Source organism: Melospiza georgiana, chromosome 3 (assembly GCF_028018845.1).
Source record: "Melospiza georgiana isolate bMelGeo1 chromosome 3, bMelGeo1.pri, whole genome shotgun sequence".
Lineage (NCBI taxonomy): Eukaryota > Metazoa > Chordata > Aves > Passeriformes > Passerellidae > Melospiza > Melospiza georgiana.
The window spans coordinates 86,638,768-86,663,085 of NC_080432.1; the positions used below are offsets into that span (position 1 = coordinate 86,638,768).

Genomic DNA, 24,318 nt, shown 5'->3' on the forward strand with positions numbered 1-24,318 from the left:
TTTTATTCTTTGTATGTGTATATTCTGGAAACCAACGAGGTGCAGGATTCCCAAAGTGAAAATCAGGGCTGAGAGGCATCAGATACTCAAAGCAACTGTTCTAGACCTTTGTTAGCACATAATAGATTGGCTTCCTTACCTTTTAAGGAAGGGGTGTTGTGTTGGCCTTTTCCAGGTCCTGCGAGCTGGAGCAACTCAGCGCCCGCTCACTCCCAACCAGGGGCAGCAAGGGCAGCAGGCAGAGTCACTTGCAGCAGCTGCAGCAGCAAATCCAGCTTTGGCTTTTGGTCAGGGTCTTGCTACAGGCATGCCAGGTATGTATGTTATCAGTGGATTAAGAGACTCACAGAAAGTAAGAATATTGGTGTTATTAGGTAACAGATTGACAAAGTGCTGTTCCATTTACAATAAGCTGCTTAGAATTGAGTTTTATAGTTTTGTGTTATTCAGTTGGTTTAAAATACTGGCACAGTTGTTTTAGAGTGCAAGAAGCTCCTCTAGCATTTGTTGTTTGGAACATTTTCTCTGTGTTTGCTGTTGTAAATGTATGCATAAGAAATAAAGATTTTGGCAAGGTAATTTCATATATAGTGAAGCAACTACATGCTGTCTTAAAAGTCATTTGTTCTCTGGTTCCTCTGCAACAGGAAGTATTACGTTTTGCTAGAATAACTTTTTGGGGGGGCATAATAATATCTAAAATTCAGAATCCAAAATTAAGACATTTTTAAAAAATTACTACTTGATCATATCTGAAGATCACAAAATGCTTGGAAACACTCCGAATGTTGGAGCCTCAGATTCTTCTAGTGTTCATGGCTTCTGACTTCCTGAGAAGTGGTTCGTGTGTTGTGGAGTGGTTAGGCTGAAGTTCAATATCTAAGTGTTTGGTACAGTTACCTGAGCAAGAGCAGTTTCAGTATACTTGGCCATTCCTCAGTATGAAAGTTAAGGTTTTTGCATAGTTGAGTTAAATCATGTTGATCCATTCCTTTGACCTGTGCAAGTTCTCTCCTTGGTCGACACCACTGTGAGATGTTCTGCAGCCTGGAGCCAGAGTTGTTCGCTATGTGCTCTGGGGCTGCATCGTGCACTTGGCCTCCCATTAGCACATTTTTGATTCTAGCTGCAGAGCAGACTGGCTATGGTGTTTTTCCTGTCTGTTTTCTTTTATGACTGCAATTTCTTCTCATGCAGTAGTTATCTTCAGCTTTTAGCATCTTTCTCCTAAAAGTGAGGAATCAGCAAAGTACAGTCCTGGTACCTGCCACCTGCCAGGTGGTACTTCTGCACCTCACCGAAGCAGTGAATAAGGGTACAAACACTAAGGCATGTAAGAGATGTTATAAGCCATCTTTGCACAAGCCTCAAAGGCTTAGCTATAAAACTTTTGGTTTTGAGAGGGGGTGTGGTGTACATTTTTTTTATGGTTACTTGTTAGTTCTTTGGATCTGGAGTAGTAGCTGTTTTAAGAGCAGTTCTTAAAACCCGTAAACCCCGCCCAGATGGATGATTGAAAGTAATACTGAGTGGTCAGATACATAACCTCAGTAGTGCAAGAGCCTGTCCTTTGAAGGTACTTGAAGACTTTTTTCCTCTTCCACAAGTCCTAAAAGGTTTTCCATGAGGGCAGGAGCCTTTTTATTCAGTTTCTGTTGTAGACTCCTGCTTTGTCTCATCTGATGCTTCAAGCCTGGATGGCCAGAGAAGAACTTTATTCTTCTGAATATATTTCAGACTGTTGTATGATAGGAATTGTGTGCAACTGACTTAAGCTTTACCAACCACACTATTACAGGGAATAGAGCTGAAAATATAAAGACAATTTTTCAGTCATCATCAGATGGATTTGTAGTGACTCAGGAGTGCTGGTGATTCCTCTTTTTAGGTTAAGAAGAATATAAAATGAGGAAATGAAATATGTGGGAATCTTGTTACTTCAGCTCTTCTTGAGAGAGATGCTTTGGCTCCATTTATAAGCAAAGAGAAATAGGAACTTCTACTCTTGATTTGTCTGCCTCTGTTTTAGTTTCCTGATTTAGGATAAAGTGAGTTTGGCTCCAGAGATGCCTTTTTCTATTACCTTACTGTAAAATAGAATCTGGATGACTAAATAATACCTAGATACCAAAATGTGATTCAATGAATCCCAGATAGCAGCCACTGAGCAACACCTGTAATAAACAAGATTTTGTGTGGAATTCATGTTTCAATGGACTAAGATGTTTTACAAGAATATGAAGGTCCAAATTGAGTTTCAAGCTTTTAAATACTCTTTACAGAAAGGATATTTGTAGTTTGCTTCACTGTGAACTAGCAAATCAGAATATATTGTTCAGCTTGTCCATGCTGCTGTCTTGAAATTATTTTAGCTGCTTTCTCCTTGTCACAGCCTTTGTGTTGGATGAAATTCATGTTATCCCAACTATTTGAAGACCTTATTTTGAAATTTGATGTTTCTGGTGTTTCTTTGTTAGCTGTTAAGAAAGATGTATTCCTGTGTCACTTAAGGTACCTATCTCATTCTGTGTGCATAGAGAAGGGGCCTGAAATCCAGGTTACTTTTTCACATAATGGTACTGTTAGGTCTCCTTTCAGAAATCATAGAAGGATAGAATGGTTTGGATTGGAAGGGCCCTTATAGATCATCTCGTTCTAACCCTTTGCCATGGACAGGGAACTTTCCACTAGACGAGGTTTCTCAGAGCCCCATCCACCCTGGTTTTGAACACTGCCAGGGATGAGATGGCAACAGCCTCTATGGGCAACTGTTCCAGTGCCTCACCACCCTCACAGTAAAGAATTTGTTTCTAATATCCCATGCAAAACTGCACTCTTTCATTTGGAAGCCATTCCCTCCTGTTCTATCACTTCATGCTCTTGGAAAAAGTCTCCAGCCTTCCTGTAGGCCCCTCTGGGTACTGGAAGGCTGATAAAAGGTGAAACTTAAGGTTCTTTTTTAAAATCACTTAATGTGAAATGTATTTTGCATTGAAGTTATACAATACCTTTTTAAATTCTTCCTATCCTAATTGAGTGAGTCGTTCAATAGCAAAGATTCTTAAAAAATAGAGTGTTTCTGCCTTAATGTATGTGTGCAGAAAGTATCAGAGGGTATTCCCAAATTCATAGGGCAATTAGTATACATTCTGCTTATGAGTAAAACCAGTGCTCATCACAGGCAAGTTCTGGACTTGGCTTTATCATCCAAAGTCAGAAGTCTACTTGAGACTACAGCTGTCTTAAGGAGTCAGTGGAGATCTTCCTTGTGCAGTTGCTGTAAAGAGACTGCAGAGCTGCTCAGCTTACCCAGAAATAGATGTCTGACAGCAGGTCAGCCAAATCCCACCAGAGGCTCCACTGACTGCCCTGGCTAGGTCAGATACAGTTTGGTTTTATGGAGCTCACACAGTAAAGCTGTCATGGTGCATCTGGCTTGCAGGTGGACATGTAAAGTGAGTAGTCTGGGAAAAAACACCCAAGTAAAAAGCATTAAAATCAACAGTTTCTGTCCATTGGCATAGCATTTTTTGGTTTTATTACCTAGAGGAATTTGAAGTGTGACATTGCAGTGGGAAGTATGAAATAGAAGTCAGATTTCATTGTGTCAGATATACAGTGTAGGCAAAGTTACAGTGGTTATAGAAAGTATAAATGGGTTACTGCCTGGATAGTAAGTTCGGAATTTGATTTGTGAGAGGATGTGCAGAGATAAGGCTGAGCATATCTTCCTCAGTACAAGCAAAAGGTTATATGGGTTCAGGTTTTGGACAAAGAGAATTGGGGAGGGTAGAGGATGGCATTTTTAAAAGGAGCAGATAATTGAGTTGGCAGTAAGGAGTGTCACAGCTGTTAAACTGTGCAGAGACAAGTTGAGGGAAGTTGCACTGCTGGATGGATAAGGGCAGTACTAAGGATGAGCTGCATGAGCCAAGAGAACAGATTTCATTTCCTCTCATTCTGTAGGTATATTCAAGGTTTGTGTGATAAGAATCAAAAAGTTTTTCAGAGTCTGGTTTCTGGAGACATTTAGAAATCATTTCAGCAAAACACCATAGTTTTAAACTAGATTGTTTATTTTCACATTCCCTGCTGATACAGAGACAGTAAGTATAGATAGAGCAGTTGAACTCTAAAATAAAAGGTGTGATTAGGAACTGATTAGGAAACAGTATGTTTTAGTTTTCTCACTGCATGGGAACACCACAGAGAACTTGAATATGAAGGCACTGAAGTAAGATTGATAATTGTTAATTTTGAGGGGAAATGGCACATCCACAGGGAGAGATGATGATGTGATGGAAGGTAATAAAATCTGAAACAGGAAGAGGGAATTAGAGAACTGCCAAGTCATCACCTTATCTCTGATAAGAGAGAAGGCAGGGGAAGTTTCTAGATTTGTGCTCAGATTTCTGGGATGAGGCACAATTTGTGGAATAGTGGAAAGGAAAGGAGAAACTCTTAAGTTTGTTGTGAGAGCTCTTCTTCAGTTACTTAATTTGATCTTGGATGGTCTCTCTGAAATTTTATTTTTGATATCAAAGCAAAAAATTTTATACCTTTGAGGCTGCAGATTCACTTAGCAAGGTTTTAGCAATTTCACAAATAGCCAGTCCTATGTTGCTTTGTTGTGGTAGATTTCAGTAGAAAGCTGAGGCCTATTTTGGTTCAGAATGTAATCCAGAAATTGGAAACAGAAATGAACCCATCAGTTCTCATTCATATCTTGAACCTTCTGTGGCAGTATCTGGATGCTATTGACCTAGCTTATCATGACTTATTTTAAATGTACTGTCTGTGGGTGGATCACAAATTCATATAATGTCAGGGAAGTATCAAGAGGGCTTGGTCATCTTGTAATGTAAAGAGCAAGGGCAAATTGCTTCAACTTTTTAATTTAGCAGTCATATGAGTAAATTATTTTAGAAAATCTAATATTAATTAGATAATAATGCATTAGTATTAATTTCAGTAAATTTAATTTATGCAAAGTGCAAGTTATCTCCCCTGCCCCCCCTCCAGGTATTTTCCATTGGAAAATAGGCTTGTTTACGTTGTGGGCTTGAAGTCATATAAAAAGCTGTTAGCTTCAGATGAGTGGAAGGGTGTAAACATAAAATCAGTGGGTGTTTTATGCAGTTATACTTCAACAGTTACAGCATTATCCATAGGTTTGTGCATTTGAAGAGAGTAGGTGGGCAGAGTAAATACTGCTGAGCATTAGCCAATTCTGGGTTCTGAAAAAGTGGTTTTATAAGATGCAGCAGGAACAAACAGCAGAACCAACATGTTGTTATCAGTTCAACTTGCTATGAGTAGAAGCAGAAATTATGTAGGTACTAGTAATTAACATGGCTAATGTGTGCAGGAACATGTGTTATTATAATGAGCTTTTGTACTGTGTCACTAATCTCATATTTTGTGTTATCTGCAGAACTACAGTGAAACCTTTCTTTGTCACCTTTCCCTACCTTGGGAATGTAGCAACTTTTCTTAGTAGTGGAAGGGGTAGAGCAGAGCGTATTTTTGTAGGTGGAAGAGGCAGTGGCACCTCTAGCAAAGTATTTCCATCTAGTTCAAGTGTAAGAACGTGTTTTGGTTGGTTTTAACTGGCCAAATTTTCAGACAAATTATGTGGAAGGCAACTGTCTTCTTGTGCTGTTGGTGGGAAAGAGAAGGTAGATGTGCCTGGAATGCAAAGCGAGTAGAGAGCAGTGAGAACAAACAGGTTTAGAATTAGAGCAATGATGATTTTTCATAACCAGTATAATGCATTCACTTCCAGAACTGTGAATTGAACCTAAAAATCTGGATTTTCATTGCTCCTGTCCTGTTCAGTGCTGCCTGAGTCTCCTTCATATCTTCATATTATCTTATCTTAGTGTGTCAGAATTTGGACCTTTGTATCCATCTTCCCTGCAGAGCACTGCAACCACCAGGCCAGAAGGCAGATGATGTTTTCACCTCTTTTTTTGGATTGTATCTAGGCAGAGGAGATCAGAGATGTTTTAGAAATTGAGGATGAGAAAATATGACTTGGAAGGCTGGTGATTGTGGTACTCACCTTAAATCAGAGGTCCAGTTATGTTCAGGTCCATATGTATTTCAGAGAGAAATCTGCTAGACCTAGTTCTGAACATACAAGGCAACTGATGGGAACAGCTGACCTAAAATAGAATGCAAAATCTTTGTTCTTACATGTACAAAAATAGATGTGTGACTTTTGCAATCTTGTCTTTTTTCTTAATACTGTTAGTATATATTTGAACATGGGAGGAATATTGAAATTCCATTGGGTTTTATTTCATTGCTTCATAATAATACTCTACCTAACAACTAGAAATTGTTGTATTTTAAATATCAGCACCCTTTCTTAGATTGTCTTAGCTTGTCTTCCATTTTTGAGGGATTTTTATTCCAATTCATCTACTTCACAATAAAGTGTCAAGAGCTTTAAAATTAATTCTCTTGCTCTAGTTCTAAATAAAGGGGGTTTTTTTGCTTGGCTTTCTTTTGGATCTTTTGCTTTTCTTCATTCATATATTGTATCCTGTATTCCTTCGAACTGCTTGCTTTTCTTCTTTTTCAACTCCTCCTCCCTTTCTTCATCAATTCCAGTTCTTAACTGTCAACTGAATTAAGTGTTAGGCTTGGATTACAGTCTTTTTTATTCCTGTGAAACTGGCTGGTCCAAGGTACTCCTGCACACACAGCATTCCTTTCCTAATGTGTTTTTTGCAGATGGACTTGAAGTGTGGTTAGGTAATGTGTGGAATTGCCAGACTTGCATTTAGCTTAGCCTTTTAATTGTAGTCATCTCAAGAGCTTCTCCATGTGCAGAGGAGTACAAAAGTATTTTAAACTACTGAAAGAAATTGATTTGATAATGGTCCAAATCTGCCAGTTGTGTTGTACCTGTACCTCCTCACTATGGTGTTAGAAACTTTAACCTTGACAGTAAGTTCAACTTTAGACTACTAATTTTAGCAGTTATTTTAGTTGTAAAAAATAGCTTGAAGCATTTCTAAATCTTATTTTATCCCAGTATTTTATGATCTTTATTGCGTTTGCTTTGATGTCCAGTTGATATTCAGAGACTGTGGCAGGAATGCTGGTTGGTAGTTTGTGGTTAGAATATTTCAAGGAGAGAGGAAATGCTGGCTGTGTGAGCCTGTGTGCAGCACTGATCCTTGTCTCCTGTGTGGTGCAGGTTACCAGGTGCTGGCTCCCACTGCCTATTACGATCAGACTGGTGCCTTAGTCGTAGGCCCTGGAGCGAGAACCGGCCTTGGCGCACCGGTCAGATTGGTGGCCTCAACTCCTGTGCTCATCAGTTCTGCAGCAGCACAAGCAGGTAAATATTTAATCCTGCACAGAGGTTTCTTTCACTTCTCTACTGAATCTTAACAGTAATGTTGATTAATATTTGACATCGTGTTTTTCTGTGCATCTGTGAAGTTTTCTAGTTATGAGGGATATACTGTGCATGCTTGCTTTTTTATTCTGTCTTCTGTTCTTTCTCACAGATGGGATTTTCCATTTTTAATTGGAATTTACAGTCCTCTTCCCATACATACACAGGCATGTTTCTGCAAATGTTACTTGTCAGATAGGAACATTTTCTCCTTCCTCTCCCCATACATTATAACATGCACTTCTCATCAGTCCCCCTAAATGGTGTCCTCTAGGTAGCATCATTTCATTGCTTCGGCCTGGCAGAAGATGGACTGCCCTGGAACCTTGCTATGCTTTTCTCATGAAACTTCTTTTCTCCTGAAAAATGTGGCAAGGAGAAAGCTATGTATAGAATGGAAAGCAAAAGAGAAGAATTAGTTTTATCAAAACTCTCTAGTTTCCTTCATTTTTACCAGTTGTAAGATCTAGTATTACTTTACTGAACCATTTATTGCATTTGTTAAATTAAAATCTAGAATATTAATCCTGGATTAATTAACTTAACTTAATCTGTTCAGAAAATTAGATTTTAAGTTAATCTATCGGCTTCTTTCTCTGTGCAGAACTTGCTTCTGACAGTAGCTGAAGAGGTCTTTGAATGACTCTTAGCTGCAATTCTGCCACTGCAATTTTGGATATAAAAAGTTTAGTAAACAATAATGTCTTACATGTTTACACTGGAAGTTCCCTCAATTACATTAACAGTTCTGCAGCCTTGATTAGCCTAAAACATGTGTTGTCTTCACCCTTTGAGTAATTAAGATTGTGTAATACTATTAAGTCTCTTAGTCCTTTAATATGTGAATTTCTGCTTGTTTTAAGAGGGCTTCAATAAAATACAATTTAGTTCTGAATAATCCATTTTCAGTCAGAAATGTTCAAGAGAGTAATTGTGATTGAAAACGTGTGTTTTACAGCTGCAGCTGCTTCAGCTGGAGGAACAGCAAACAATCTCGCGGGAGCCACGAACGGTCTATTTCGGCCCCTTGGTGCCCAGCCACAGCAACAGCAACAGCAAACAAATAGTAGCCTACAATCCAATTCATTTTATGGCAGTAACTCTTTGACCAATAACTCCCAGAGCAGTTCCCTTTTTTCACATGGTCCTGGCCAACCAGGAAGCACATCTCTTGGCTTTGGAAGTAGCAGCTCTTTAGGAGCAGCTATCGGCTCTGCACTTGGTGGATTTGGCTCATCAGGTAGGTTGTTAATATAGTGAGGACATTCTGTGAGACTTTTGTGCTAAGCAAAAAAATGTATCTGTATCAGGCATCATATATATACATACATTTCTAAAAAGAATGCAAAAATAGATTATATAAGGTTAAAGCAAACTAGAGGGAGAAATAAAAGAAGTTTTTAAGATTTACTTGGGTTCTGTATAGAAGATGCATTTTTGAACAATATCTTGTAGTCACAGGAATCTCCAAAATACTTTTCCATACTGATCACTGAACTGTGCCCCAGAAGTTTGTTACTGTTCCTGTAAGCCGCTTTTGTTTTCAAGAAGGTCTTCATTCTATGGTTAAAGTAACAATTGATGATAGTGTAGATATACAGTCTTTTGTTTTAATAATTATTATCAGAAAAATTCCTAATTTTCTTACAGCCTATGACTTTCTAAATTTGATCTAATATCAAAGTGCTTGTTTCCATAACTTTTTTAAAGTATTTATAAAACAAAAATACCTAATACCAAAGAATAGTCCTTGTTAGCTCTAGCAGGTTTAATCTTGGATACAGTTGTGCATGTTTGGGGCCTTTAATTATTTCAACAGATACTCCTAAATACTACCAACCTGTTTATATTTTAAAAAAATCATTCTGTCACATTTCTGCTCTTAAGCAGAAATTTCATATTCACAGTTTTTAAACATGCAAGGTAGGTTTGTTATATTTCAAATTCAGTTTTAGTAAAGCAAGATAAACATTTTTTAAGAAATCGCCTTTTGCTATTAATCTCAAAGTTCACAGCACCGAATTGCTTCTTATTACTAATATTATTTTAATGAAATCAGGGGAGCATGTTTCATCTTGCATATCTTGAAAATGGGTAGAAATTGGGGGAATTTTATGCATTCTAACAATTCTTTGCAAAATTAAGGAAAACTAGTGCTAAAGAAAGCAACTTTTATAAAATTACAAAATGGCCTAATATATGGGGGAGAAAAAACAGAAGGAAAAGCACACCCTGCAGTGTTAAGTCATGGTAGTTGTTTGGTAACAGTGTGACTAGCGACATCAAATATGTTGCATACCAACACAGTTTTTTTCTCAGTGTTAATTTTCATAAAATAATCAGAAAAATTATTTACTTTAACAAAACTAATGTTAGGAAGTCCAAAATCAGGTTTTTACACTGATCCTGTCCAGTATCTGATTTTAAAGAAGAGACCGGAAACATGCCATGTTCAATTAAAAAAAAAAATAAATTGAGGCTATTCAGTAGTGTAGGTTTTCTTAATTTTTCCTTAATTTACAGCAAGTAAATTTTATTTACAAAACTGTGCTATCCAATATTACATAATATAACTTGTCCAGAGCTATTTGTAAGGTTTCAGTGAATCCTTAGCAGCTGTGTTTCACTCTAGGGACAGTTTCATTACAGTGGTAGATAGTCATAATAAATATATATATTTAATACCATGCAACTATTTAAGGTCTCTAGATAGAATAGATATAAGTCATAAAAGTTTTTATCCTGAATTATCTGAAGAACCTCCATAGAACGCAAATTTCAGTTGTGTCTCTACTTAAGAAAATCAGCATAGCTTTTTCTGGCACAGGAGATTAAGCCTTTTTCTTGTAGCAAAGGTCAGTTACAGAGCTTTATCCAAAGCCCTCAGCACAGAGAGCACATGCTGAAATCTTGGAGCAGTATCCAGGGTGATTTAATTAGCATGGCAGTTTGCACAGGGAAGCAGGAACCCTATGCTTTTGCAGTTTGAGAAGTGCTGATGAAAGGTGCTATCTAAACCTGAAATATTTTTCATCATATTATTAGAATAAAAGTATATTGAAAGTGCCCTTCTGCCAAGTATAAATTGTACTTGCCCTAATAGCCACTTAAAAAATGCTTCCTGATTATTTATTTATTTTTTTTAGAATTCTGGCCTGTGTGTATATATGAATTGAGTTTCACAAATGAGCACTTAAACAAGTGGTATTCATGCATATTGAGGCAAATTAAAAGTTTAATTTTTTTCTGTGCCATGGTTTCAGCTTCTTTGTAACTCCCATCAGTGTGTTGAAAATGTTGAATTTCAGTTAAAATATAGCCATGAAGACTGATAGATGGCAGAACACATTTTGCCCTTATGTTTTCAGTTTTTGCAGGGGGCAAAAATAGCTGCAAAAAATGTGAAGGTGAGCATGTTCTAGCTTGAATGACTGAACAAAGTAACAGCTGAAAGCAGCAAACATACCTTATAAATGACTGTATGTACTCACAGTCTCTGTTCTTTTATAATAAAGTTATTCATACTCCATTTTAAAGGTTTAGGTACACGATGATAAGTCACTGCAGCTTAACAGGTAGCCAAGAATTAGATCAACTGTGGCAGCTTTCCAGATGCCGCCTTCTGGCTTGTAACAGCTGTAAAGGAATTGGATTAGATAGTGAGGGGGGAAGAGGAGTAAGCTAATGCAATTTATCTTCTGTGTTTTGTGAGCTTTGCTTGTTTTGTGTGTGAAAATGCAGCTCGGCTGCTTTGTGGTAACTTGTTAAGCTGCAGTAATTTAGCCGAATAAGAAACGCTGAAAGATGGGAAAATGGCAGTCCATCATGTAGTATTGTATTAACATTGATGTGGTTCACTGAGCCAGAGCCTGTAGAGCTGGTCTCAGAGCTTGAGACTTCTTTCAACTGTTGCCTTAATTTGCTCTTCTGGTTTCTTATTCTCAGTCTCCTTGCCTAGTTAGTCCAGTATCTTTTCCTTCTGGTTTCTCCTCTAGTATGTCTTCCTTCCCAGTTTCCAGGCAACATTTATCTCCTGCTTCCCTCCTAAGTATGTTTCTGTTTCTACTTGTACTGTGTGGTGTTCCCATCATCAGCTTACTATTCAGTCTTTTTGCCCCACAGTCACATACACCTTCTGCAGCCTAACTTTTCTTCAGATCTGCTTTCTTCTCATCCTCAGTCCCACTGAAAGTGCTTGCCACTTTTTCTTGCAGTCTCTTTGTTGGCTCCTTTGTCTTACCTTTCTCGCTTCCTTCTGGTTTCCTTTTTTCTCTTTCCCCTCTCCCTAGTCTACTTCTTGTGTTTGGCTTTTGTCTCCCTGCCACTTGAAATAGAAAACTTCCTTTCCTCATTGCCTCATGGGCCTTTCCAACACAAGGTGGAATCTTGGACAGCAGTTTCACTGTCTGTTTTTGACATGACACACTGAAGTTCAATTGCAGGCACAACCTTAATCAACCATCTCAGACGAGCTGTGTATGGTCAGGAGTTTAAGTTTTCAGCTATGAGTCTGTAGCAGATCCGTGCTGAACTTGGGTGAACTATGATTTTGCAAAGATTTTTAGTCTAGTCTAAGAGTGTGAAAATAAAGGTCTCCTGTTGCTGGCATATTTGGTCTGAGTGCATGAAAGCATCAACTTCTTAAAGAGGTAGCTAGATCATTTTGGTAAAGATAAAGCACCTTTCTTTGCCAGTATTTCTGAAATGGCAGTGTTTAGACAAAAGTTCTATTAAAAAATTTATCCAGGCAAGTTCCTGCCATGAAAAATATTAGGCAAGTTGTTCATGTTATGAGAAAACAAATTAGTGTCTTAAAAATGGAAAGTTTCAGGCGACCTTTATATTGTTCCATGCTGCCAGCTTTAGTAGGAAAGTACTTGAAAAGGACAAAGGTGATGGAAGTAAAAATTGTGACCTTTCCTTTTTAAGTTGAAATAGTCAATAGTAGTAATCAATTTTCCAAATTCAGCTAAGAAAGATATTCGTTGTTAAAATATCCATAATCTTAGTTTGATTCATGATTATAATAATGTTCAATGTTTAAAACAGGGACTCTGGTTTAATACTTCACTAGTATGCAGCAGATACTAGAATTTAACATTTCTAAAAGCTTTTTATTGTTCTCCTAATTTGTCCTAGACTGCTCATCGCCCTGCTGAACGCTGCTGTGCAGGATAACCAGTCCTTCACTAATACACTGTTATCCAAAGCCTCTAGTCTAATTTGACTTTCAGAAACACTGATAGCAGTAAAATCACGTTTTTAATTTCTCACTTAATTTTCCTGTCTCTGCTGTGCTTCTCATCTTCTTTCTTGGCCTATTCCTTCTTTATAGTATCTTTTCAAAACACTTCTTTGAGCCATAATTCTCATAGGGAATTTAAAGTAGTCATTTTTTTTCTTACAGGTGAGGGGTTCACAAACAGGGAAGTTCAGAAACAGCTGAACATCAATATAAATTATTTTGTGAACCCTTAAACAACAACAAATTTCCTCTAGACTTTTTCCTGAAATGAGCATCACTGTCTGACTAATAATTTATGGTGGAAAAAAAATTATCAAATAATTTAGCGGCAATATTTTTAGAATCATTTATCCAATAAAGTGACAGTGTAATCTAATCTTATAAATTCCATATTTGTCCCAAAGCCTGAAGTCAGGCATTTAAAACAGAGTACTGCAATATTACTGTGAGAAGTCTAGTGTGAAATGTTGAAAGACATGGACATTGGTGAAATTATTTGCCAGTGGTATGTTTATACCCACTTAGTTTTACTTAAAAGCATGTGTGGTTATCACAGTGATTGTCTTTGTCATAACGATTGCTGTAATTATTGTGATCGCATCTGTTGTTGCCCAGCTGTAGTTGGGGATAGGTTTTATTCAGTTGACACTGTGTAATTAGGGTCTTTTTATTTCTTCTTCAGTTGGCAGTTCTGCAAGTAGTAGTGCCACAAGGAGAGATTCTCTATCTACTAGCTCTGACTTGTACAAAAGATCTAGTAGCAGCCTAGCACCCATAGGGCAGCCATTTTACAATAGTCTGGGATTTTCCTCCTCTCCAAGTCCAATAGGCATGCCTCTGCCAAGCCAAACGCCAGGACATTCACTTACGCCACCGCCATCACTTTCATCACATGGATCCTCATCCAGTTTGCATTTAGGTAAAAAAAACAAAAACAAAAACCAAAAAAACACTTTTTGTTTGTATGTGTGTATGTATTTCTATGTGTAAAATATATGTTGCATAAGAGATGTCACATTACCTTTGCTGTTACACAGTTTTGTAATGAAGAGGGGCCATTCCTGATGGTGAAGAGCACGTTCAGATGCTCATTGATTTGACAGTGGAGGGCACTCAGCTTTTGGCAGTATCGGGCCAACAACTGGTTTTTCTTCCCTTGTAGAAGCCCAGTAAGAATTATTGGTCCTTTTTCTATTATGTTTCCACAGTATGACAAGCAAGGTGCATTATTTTTGTTTCTCCTCCACTGTGTTGCCGCTTTAAGGACATTGTAGATGATGTGTTTAACAGTGAAGTGACTTTCATTAATGCCCCTTGCCATGATAAAGTAGAAAAGTGAGCAGTGCTCTCTCTCAATGTAAAATGTATTGAAAGGTGATTTTTGAATCAGTTAACCTCATGGCCCAATTACTTTGCCAGGAAGACATTAATTTATCACCAGACTAATGGAAGGAGACAAAAAAAAATTGTCAAAGAAGTAGTAAAGGCATTGTTAGTGGTGGCTCTCTGTTATCAGATGTATTTTTTTAAGGAATGCTGAAAATAATTTCTTGATTTTTTTTTTTTTTGGCTAGTAAGAAAACATGGGAGCTCAACCTTTCTTTAAAAAAAAGTTTAAAAAAATAAAGGATCTAAAGAAACCCCACCACAGTATACAGTATATTTAGAAGATAATGCCTCTAACCCGAGGTTACCTGGTATAGTTTTTCCTTTTCTGCTGTGAATATTTGCAGTCATTTAATTTAGATGCTAAAATCATACAGTGGAACTGGATTTAATTCAAGATTGAGTTGTCAGTTGCTCCAGTAATTGTTCAATGCACAGTTCCATGCTTGCAATAGGCAGCACAATCCCCTATACCTCTTAGTGCAAATAAAACAGGAAACAAAATTTTTAAATGCCTACCATAATACACCTATCGTGAAAAAAAATATGACTAATTTGTATAACAAAGGTAAATAATTAAAATATATTACATTTGCAGTACAGTATCCCCTTCAAGGTTAAGTGCTGAATACCCGAAATAAAACTGGGCAAGGGGATGTTTCAGCACGTTTTATTTTTTTTTACTTACCTTTTTTCCTTTTTCAGGTCTACAAAGTGCACCTTTGGGCTGAGACCAAGCATGGAAAGTTTCAGCCCAAATGGAGGCTTTTGAGAAAGTTCTGAACATCTGACAATGGGGTTATCATGGAAATCTTTTTCTTTCTTTCTTTTCAAAGTACTCTCACCATAGTTTTCATATTGCTGAAAACTATACTTAAACCAAATTTTGGAAGGCATTATCTAAAATTTAAAATCTTCAAAGTTTTGTTTGTTTCACATTTGATAAATGTTAAAAGACTTTTTTCAGTTCTGAGAAAATAGGCTGTGATCAGTACAGAGGATTGCCTCTGTCAGCAGAAATTGTTAAATACTGACTTTGACCCATTTTGAACTGTTTGGCAGTGTCAACTAAGCCTAATACCTTGTTAAAATCATGTACTAGATCAGTGTGTAACTGCCAGAATATACAGTTGTACTCTGAAAATTGACACAACCTTGTTGGCTTCCGTGTGTCCTCTTCATCATCCAAATGAAGTGGACCTTGATTACTGATAAAAACTTTTTGCTATATTACAAAGTCAGCCTGAAATTTGGAAATGGAGGACTTTTGGATATTTGCTTTCAGAAAAAATGCAGAAAAATACAGTAATCTTTTTTAGCCTTTCTGCCCTGTGCCATATTTTTGCACAGTTGCATGCAAAGTGTACCATGTAAGAGTTTAAGGTTATTTCTGAAGTCAATTGTCTGTCTTGTTATATTTATTTTGGTGTGTTCATCAACCACTCTTGGAAGCATGTTTTGTTCTCACATACAAAAAATGAAAAAATCAGAGGTTTCTCACCAAGTGAGAAGTTCTACCTGAAATCAAAGAGGGAGTCTACTTTAATAAGGGGTATGGTTACCATGTAGTCACTTTTCAGAGTAGAACAACATTGTAAGTTCATGTCTGCATGCAGTTTCCATTGGTATTCTGATAATGCCTGTCAAATGCAGCTCTCCCTCCACCTTCCAAACTTGTCCTGCCTGCTTGTATCAACAGGTTCAGCTAAGTTTAACTCTTGTTTTAAAATGGGCATCAAACTCAGTTGCTCCTGTTTCAGCCACCAGAATCTAGAGCACTACACTGGGAAAGGGTGCATGGTTTTATAACCCCTTTGTCAGACACTGCTGCAATTTGTAGCTTAAAAGAACAATTTCCCTTTTACAAGAAATTTGTGATATTTTGCTGTTTTTATCTCTTCTCACCAACTTTTATCCAACATCCTAAAATAGGAATGTGCTAATAATGTTGTGCCTAGTGTCAGTTTTCCTGTATTTGAAGGGATTTGTCAGTTGTCTGTAACTGCTTCTTTACTGTAATCAGCTGGAGCAGTAAGGTCATGAATTTGAACTACCCTTTCACTCCCAAGTACAAGGAACTGCAAGAGGAAGTGGTTTTCCATTGTCATAAAAAACCCTTTTAGATTTGTAGTCCTTACCCTGTTTGATGATACATTGCAGCATTTTGAGAATAGAGTTCTGGTGTAGAGTAGGATTTCTAAAATCTGGGCTTTTGGAGGTAATTGTTTCCTGTGTGTTGGGAGCCAGTCTTGTTAGCAGTTGGGATTGCTGTTTCACCTTCAGAGATGGTCATTGTGGGTAAGAGTAAAGGCCCCTTGGCAAGGCAGTGTGGGGAGCTTTGCATTGCCTCAGCTGTGCCCCTCCTCTGTAGGGCTGCAGGGAACCAGTCATTATAAACACGTGCATTGATTCCTGAAATATACATAGATCTGTGTAATTCTGTTTTCCATATGAAGATGAAACTTTAAACTTAGGATTAGCTGAAGCTGCTTTTTTACAGATGAGCAAATACTTAGTAGAAATTAAGTTTAAAGCATTTACATACATGTATGTGTGTTGCTAGAAAAAACTGCTGACATGTGTAAATAAGTTACTCTGCAGTAGACGTATTTTCTGTCTTTATTAGAAATAATTGAAAAAATACTTTGATAAATACTAACAGACTAATGCTGTCAAAATAAATGTGCCTGGATCTAGTTTTTAATGTTTTTTCATGTTCTCCTTAACACTAAATGTGTTAAGGAGTCAATAATTTAACATGCTTTGTGTCCTTGAAACTAGGCTCTGATTTAGATGATCTATATCCCCTTTATATCTCTCTGCCTTTTCCTCCCTATGGATTAGCCATGGGGGGTTTAAGTTCAATTAAACTGTAAAACCATCTTAGTATTATCCAGTGCTTTGGAGATCTTTGTTTTATGAGATCAGAAGTGGTAGCTAATTGATTATCTGAAGAACGAACGGCACACTTCATTCCCCCAGGAGTTTGGAATTGTGTGCCTATACTGATGTATAGTAAGTACTTGAATTTTTCAGTGCTTTATTCAGTAGGGTATGTTCCCCATATAACTGACAAGATACAGGCTATTACTTTCCTAGTTTGGTGAAGAAAATAGGCCATTGTACTCACAATTATATCTGCATGTAATAAGTATCTAAGATAATATGCCTTTATTTTGGGAGTTTTACTGTTTTTCAAATCTGCAGAGTTGCCACTGAGCCCTAACATTGCTGTAATTAAAGGTTATGTGAAAATAAAAGCTAATTACTAATTAAATTACTCTTTTTTATAATAGTATCCGGTGTTTTAGAAGGTTCTGCTTTCTGAGTACCACAGGTTTTTCTGGGCACAATGGATGTGCTTTCTTATTACAGCCTTCCTGTATTATTGTCCTGCTTAATGTGATTGTCTGAAATAGTCTCACAGGCTAGACAGGAGCCTCCCAGTTGCAGCATAGTTATCTTACTAGTCTTAAAAAGTGATGGTTCCCAAATTAGACTGAAAAAGGCTTAATAATTCTCAGCAGGAAATGCATATTACACATAAATAGCACATTTGTTAAAAGCTGCCAGATTTCTATTTTAGTTGCTGGATAAATTGTTTCATTTAATTTAAAGAAATGAAGGCTCATTAAAAAAAAAAAAAAACAAGCTGAAACAATTCCTGATTCACATGTTCAGTTCTGTGACCATGTATGTTGACTGAGCATATGATCAAAACTGCCCTATTAGTTTCTGGCACACAATTGAGCATGTGAGCAGTGGAGTAATAGTGATCCTGCAACAGGAAAGCAGCCTGTAAGTTCCTTTCAGCAGATGGGCTCTGGTGCCCTCTCGTGATACTAAATAGTGTTACTGCACAGCACCTACAGGGGAGCCAGGATTGCACTGCTGTGCAGTGTTTACATAGTCCAGATGAGAAATACCATCATTTCAGCTGCATAACTTTTTTTTTCTGTAGAAGTCCATTCCTAGAGGAGGAATTATGGCAGACCATCACTCTGCACACTGCTTCACCTGCAGAATGTTGGGTGTTTCTTTTCTTTTTTTTCTTTTTTTTTTCTTTTTTTTTTTTTTTTTGTTGTTGTTGTCAATGGAAACTAAAAACTATAGTTACAAAAATTTTATTTTTCTGGCTGTAGAGAATTATTAAGAGGCCTTAATTTAAAAGAAAACCTAGTGATTTTTGAAAGGTACTTTGGGACATAAAGTATTTATTGATGTTTATCACAGAATTTTGAAGACTTAATTATAAAAATAAGTACTAATTATTTCTGTTTTAGGGCATAGTACTATATAGTGCAATAAATGTTATGCTTGATGTGTCTTGCAGAGCACTAACATTTCAGATTCTGGTACTAGAATTTGACCTTTTGAGAAAGATAACTTCACCATCAATACATTGCCAGTCCACTGTAACACTGCTGTTGCCTGGCCTTATAAATACTTGGAACCAAATGAAGGATTGGCTAGGGCACAGTCAGCTGGGTTTTTCTTTATTTTTTCTATTTTTCCTTTTCCTTTATTTTGCCTTTTTTAAAAATTAAGTTTATACTAGAGCACCATTCAAACAGCACGTACTGCAATTTGTTTTAAATTCAAATGTAGATATTTATTCTGTTGACTTTGAAAGGGCTTTGATTACAATGTTACTTCCTAGACAGGGAGACACAATGCTTTCCTTTTCCAATTCATAGTCAATACTTTCAGGGAGTGTTTGGTTTTTTCTTTCCTTAGTTTGGTTTTAGTAGTAGAATTGAGGTTTCTATGTGGGAATCGCCTTTGAGTATTTCTGCTTGTAGTATAGTAAGAGTATTTCCCTGAAAACTCATACAGCAGTTGGAAAAATGCTTTGGATGTGTTTTATGATAATTGCTGCCTTTTGTAGAGTGGAGGGAAGAGGCATGCTGGAGTTCAGAGTGACACACACTGATCAGAGAGCAGGGTGTGAGGAGACATGCACAGGACTGTAGAGTGACAGGAGCTGTAGGTGGAATCACTAGCAAACAGGAGCAGGACATAGACACAGGAAGGCAATTCAGTTCTTAGAAAGCGAGGAAGGATGAAGTGAGAGTGTTTGTGCAGTGAGGAAAGGACTTCATGTTTCTAAAAGGAGTTTCACTTTGATATATCTGTGGTTGTTGGATAATTAAGTAGAGCATCTTTAGTTACCTGATTGGAAATGTGACATATTTATTGCTGAGGAGAGGTACCACATTGAAAGCTTAGGATGCTGAAGTCATCAAATAACCTGCAGGACAGGTACAGCTGGCAAGAGGCACCACATGTGCCTCCCCAAAAATGCCTTTAACGTGCTGTAAGCTGGAAAGGTATCTCAGTAGGGACTGAAGGGTAGTTCAGATTTCATGGTCCATTTTGACACAATTGGCTAACTTCAAGACTACTAATAAGGGTATAAGCCAGTATGACTCGTGAAGTGGAAATCTGCCCACTAAGCCTAAGGCCCACCCAGTTCTAAAGTTTCTGTAAGGCTGAGTGGGTGCTCACTTTACCTACCTTGATACATTCTTCTAATGACATTTCTTTTCCTGGTGCCCTTCACATAAAAATGAGGAGGATAATGGTTTTATTTATTGCAAGATAAAGCTATCTAACTCCTCTGACCACAATGAGGTAAATACAAATAACAAGACAGCACTGTTGTTTTCTTTGGCTCCAGGGTGTATCGATAGTTTTAGTTCACTTGCTGTTTTGCTGTTGCTTACTTCCCTCTCATGGCTGTGACTGACAGAGCTGCTTCCTTGTAGGAGGACTGACAAATGGTAGTGGTCGCTATATTTCTGCAGCCCCCGGAGCCGAAGCCAAGTATCGCAGTGCGGCCAGCACCTCCAGCCTCTTTAGCTCCAGCAGCCAGCTCTTCCCTCCCTCGCGCCTCCGCTACAGCAGGTCTGACATTATGCCTTCCGGACGCAGCCGGCTGCTGGAAGATTTCAGGAACAATCGTTTCCCTAACCTTCAGCTAAGGGACCTTGTTGGGCATATTGTTGAATTTTCCCAAGACCAGCACGGTTCTAGGTAATTATTATAAGAATAGTTAATAATATTTGACTGCTTTGATATTGTTTTATTAATATGAAAGTTTTGAATGAGGTGCTTGTCATTTTAACTCAAAGCATCTTAATTGGAGCACACACTCTTAGGCTGACCTTCTCTTAAGAAATTTCATTGTAAAAGTAGAATTAATTTAGCTGCCTGTAGAAATTCTCAGTGTAGAAATAGCCTCATAACTAGACTTGTAAACTCAAGTATTAAGGTATCAAAGAGGCCTTGATTAAGAAAACAAAATATGTAGCATCTGGAATGTACAACTATTTTTTGTCAGTACATCATCAGGGACTTAGTTGCTGTTATTCTTTTCATCTTTAATGCTTTTCAAATTAAAGTTTTCAAGTCCTAATTTTACTAAAATGTATCCTTTTATATGCAGAGGCACTACTTTCATTTTAATAAATTTTATAAATGTTGACTGCTTTCTTGAGAGTGTTGAGGTGTCTCATTGAAACAGTGTTTGAGAGGTTTTCCTGTTGTTGATGCAAAGCATAATGTACCTTTATTTGCACTTAGGTTTATACAGCAAAAGCTGGAGCGAGCTACTCCAGCTGAGCGCCAGATGGTATTTAATGAGATCCTGCAAGCAGCCTATCAGTTGATGACTGATGTATTTGGAAACTATGTAATACAGAAGTTCTTTGAGGTAAGCATAGCACTAAGTAAGTATGGATGGACATGCAGATGAGGTGCTATAAATCTGATTAAATTTAACTGGTCTTTCCTTAACACCATAGCAGAATTCTGCATGACTTCCACAGAACTCAAGTGTGTCATTCTGCATGGGTGTTTTCTGTTCTCTACCCAGTGGTTTTTGCCATAATGGACACAGTTTCTCCTTATACTGGTAGTGCATGAATGCTGTGCACATTGAGGCTTCACAAACCTCTGAGGAGAACTTAGAGAGACTTTCAGCAGATGAAAGGGAACATAAATATTTAAAAAATGCTTTTTATTGGTTACTGCATCATGGTACAGAATGGTCTGGACGATGCACTTGAGCTCAACCAGCTGTGTGAACTTCATCCAGGGCTGTATATGAGGAAACTCCCATAAAATGTACAAAGGCAGAAGAATTTTGAATAAGAGGTATCCATCATAAGATATATCCAATATTACTACAACTAGTATTTAAAACAGATTTGTCTTCTCTTAAAAATGATATGGTAAAAAAAAAAAAAAAAAAGGCTTAATCAAAGAATTACAAGATTTGGCTTGCAGAGAGAAGAAACAAGTAATACCTCTGTCCTGGGAAAAGTTATATGTGGGAAAGGTATCTAGTATACTGTACTTTAAATCAAGGGCCATATCAAAGACTTGTGGCAAGAAGGTGGTGCTGGAAAATGTCCAGTAAGAAATAAGATACTTGCTGTAAAAAACAAGAATGTAATTTTTTCAATAATCTATAAAATAATGTCCTCATTTTTTTTACTTCTTTTTTAATAGCCAGTCAAAATATCTTCTGTAAAGTGTCACTGACGTATGATATACAAGATCTTGATTTTGCTTAAGGGTCATCATTTGCTATTTTTTCCATAATGTTAAGGTGGATGAATACACAGTTAATCATTGGTAGCTGAGTGTTTTCATCTTAATTCTGCAGAACACTTCTCAACAAAAGTGCATGTGACCTTACATGTAATAGGGGACCTCATTTTACTGTATAGGTAGGCAGGTGAAGTTGTTGGTCAGGCTTTCTTCAGAGCTGACTACAGGTGTGGAGTTTGACCATTCTCAGCAATGCTGCAAGAATATTGCTGTGACATCAGCTGGTTGTCCAGCTGGTCACTTCTGTGTCCTCTCTTACAAGATGCGAGATACATTACACAAGTTTTGAGATAGAGAATTGGTTTGGATTCATGCATAATAGTGACCTGTGATCAGTTTGCCAGTATAATTTATTTGAAAAAGTGGTTTATTGCACTTAAATATTCCTACAGACAGGCAAATATAAACTGTATTATTTCTTCTGTTGTCTTTCAAGGTCATGCATTTGATAGCAGGTATGTGAACTGGATGTGGAATATTACAAAATGTTGCATTTAGAAAAGAAAAGCTTCTGGTAAATATCCCCACTAAAATACAAAGTGAAAAATTATTCAAATGTTACGGTCATGTACATCCTGACAGTACTTACTCTGACATGTAAATTCCAGCATGCTGCAGTATGTCTTAATTTGTTAACAGGATATTTATTTGCTTTCAGTTTGGAAGCCTGGATCAGAAGTTAGCCCTAGCAACACGCATCCGTGGTCACGTCCTGCCCTTGGCCCTGCAGATGTATGGCTGTCGTGTCATCCAGAAAGCTCTCGAGTCAATCTCACCTGACCAGCAGGTAATTGTAAGTTAGAGCAATGCTTTTTTCATTTTATTTATTTTTATTGTATCCCTCTTTTTACTTGATTAAATTGATGATTATGCCCTTCATCATGAAATATGCTGGGGGGCTAAAATAGTTGTTTAAATGAAAGTACTGAGGTACACAATTAACACCAGTGAATATGAAGGTTGGAGTCAGGATGAAATTAAATTTTTTCCCATTTAAAGAAGACAGGGTGGGAGAAATACCATCATAAAGACAAGGATAATCTTTGTTTTTCCAGAATGAAATGGTGAAAGAGCTGGATGGCCATGTTCTGAAATGTGTGAAGGATCAAAATGGAAACCACGTCGTACAAAAATGCATTGAGTGTGTTCAGCCCCAGTCACTCCAGTTCATCATTGATGCATTCAAAGGACAGGTAGTGCCAATTGTTCATTTCCTCTTTGCAGGTTGCTTAGATTTCACAGAAGAAGATTTGCAGGTTTTTCTCCATCATTTGCATGTACAAGATAGCATTTGCCGCTTTGCACTCAGCTTATTTTAAATAGAATGAAAAAGGGAATGATGGCATGGAAAAGCTGTTGGAGAGGCAGATAACATGCTGTAAAAAAATTAATTTGTTGGACATAAGGCTCTAGAAAGACATGTTTGTATGCATTATAAATAATAATAAATATTTATGTAATAAAAAGACATAAAAGGGACTTTGCATGCCCAGGCTTTGTGTTTGTGTGTTGTGATAGCACCATTTCACATTTCCTTCACAGCTCTTGGCAGGGCCATTTTTTATACAATAATAACAACATACATGCTCTGTAGTATACATTTTTCATTAAAAATTACATTTTCCTGTCCTGTTGCACACGTGTCTTTCAGTGTTTCCCAATGAATGTCAGTCCTTAAGGAACTGCAGTGATGAAATTCACTAATCTGTTCCCTACATATGGACTAGTGTGAAGGAGGTGTAGTATTTGTTTACTTCAGATTGAGGTTTTTGTTTTGTTTCCCAAAAAGCATTATTACCGTAAGATTGATATTGTGCTGCAGGCTAGTGAATGTGCTGCAGCTAAATAGCATTTTAATCCTCTGAGACAAGCATGTACTTTTATAGTCTTGAGAAGAATTGTAAATAGAATAGTAAAAATCTTACTAACTTGGCTGTATAACTAAATTTTACTTTAATGGATTGCCAAATGTATTTCCTAATAAAATCTACAATATCTTTCTCATTTTACACAACAGCAATACCTGAATTATTGTTGTACATAGTACTAAATTGCATACCAAGGTTTCTAGGGTTTGGTCTTTTTACACCAAAAGTGTGTATGAGGTACATGAGATGCATTTTTTAAACTGTAAATAGAGCCCCTTGACTAAAGTGTGAGTTTATGTACTGAACATCCATCCTAAGCACCAGGTAATTAAATGTAGAAAATAGTAGCTAATGTGAAATGGCAAATGAAAAATGTTACACTTGTGACATTACTTGTAATTTTCTCCTGCATTTTGAGTTGATGCCTAATCATACAAGATTCTGTGTTCAGTTCTGACCAACAATGAAGTTTTTGTAATTAACCCCCAAATCACAAATGTAGCTTCAGGAGAAGCAAGCAGAAGGAATAAGCAAGATTTGGCTGTATGTTTTGAGTAGTTACTTACAAACTTTGTAACTGGGAGCTTATTGTGTATACTGGAACATGAAATTGGTGAAAAGCAGCCACTGTTACTGAATTCCTTTTTATAAGTGTCAAAGTCTTGAAATTTGATAAGAAAGTAAAAAGGAAAGCTTTAAATTCGAACAGCAGTTACCTAAGGGTCATACTTCCAGGTTTTCCTCTGCAGCTATGTAGGCTAGAAACATTGTAATTGAGTACTTGGGTT

The 24,318-nt window shown here is 37.2% G+C and overlaps 1 protein-coding gene across 9 annotated transcripts in view; it reads left to right on the plus strand.

The window, feature by feature from the left end:
• PUM2 (pumilio RNA binding family member 2) overlaps positions 1-24,318 on the plus strand; it is a 68,825-nt gene that overhangs the window by 37,961 nt on the left and 6,546 nt on the right. For 4 of the 9 annotated variants that reach the window (XM_058019486.1, XM_058019488.1, XM_058019492.1 and 1 more), the window contains exons 10-17: positions 176-314; positions 7,211-7,354; positions 8,373-8,654; positions 13,342-13,578; positions 19,814-20,081; positions 20,631-20,760; positions 22,321-22,455; positions 22,718-22,855. In XM_058019486.1, the coding sequence (XP_057875469.1) occupies positions 176-314; positions 7,211-7,354; positions 8,373-8,654; positions 13,342-13,578; positions 19,814-20,081; positions 20,631-20,760; positions 22,321-22,455; positions 22,718-22,855 (1,473 nt within the window). The remainder of the gene's footprint in view (positions 1-175; positions 315-7,210; positions 7,355-8,372; positions 8,655-13,341; positions 13,579-19,813; positions 20,082-20,630; positions 20,761-22,320; positions 22,456-22,717; positions 22,856-24,318) is intronic. The other 5 variants (XM_058019490.1, XM_058019491.1, XM_058019496.1 and 2 more) reach the window with 3 other exon arrangements.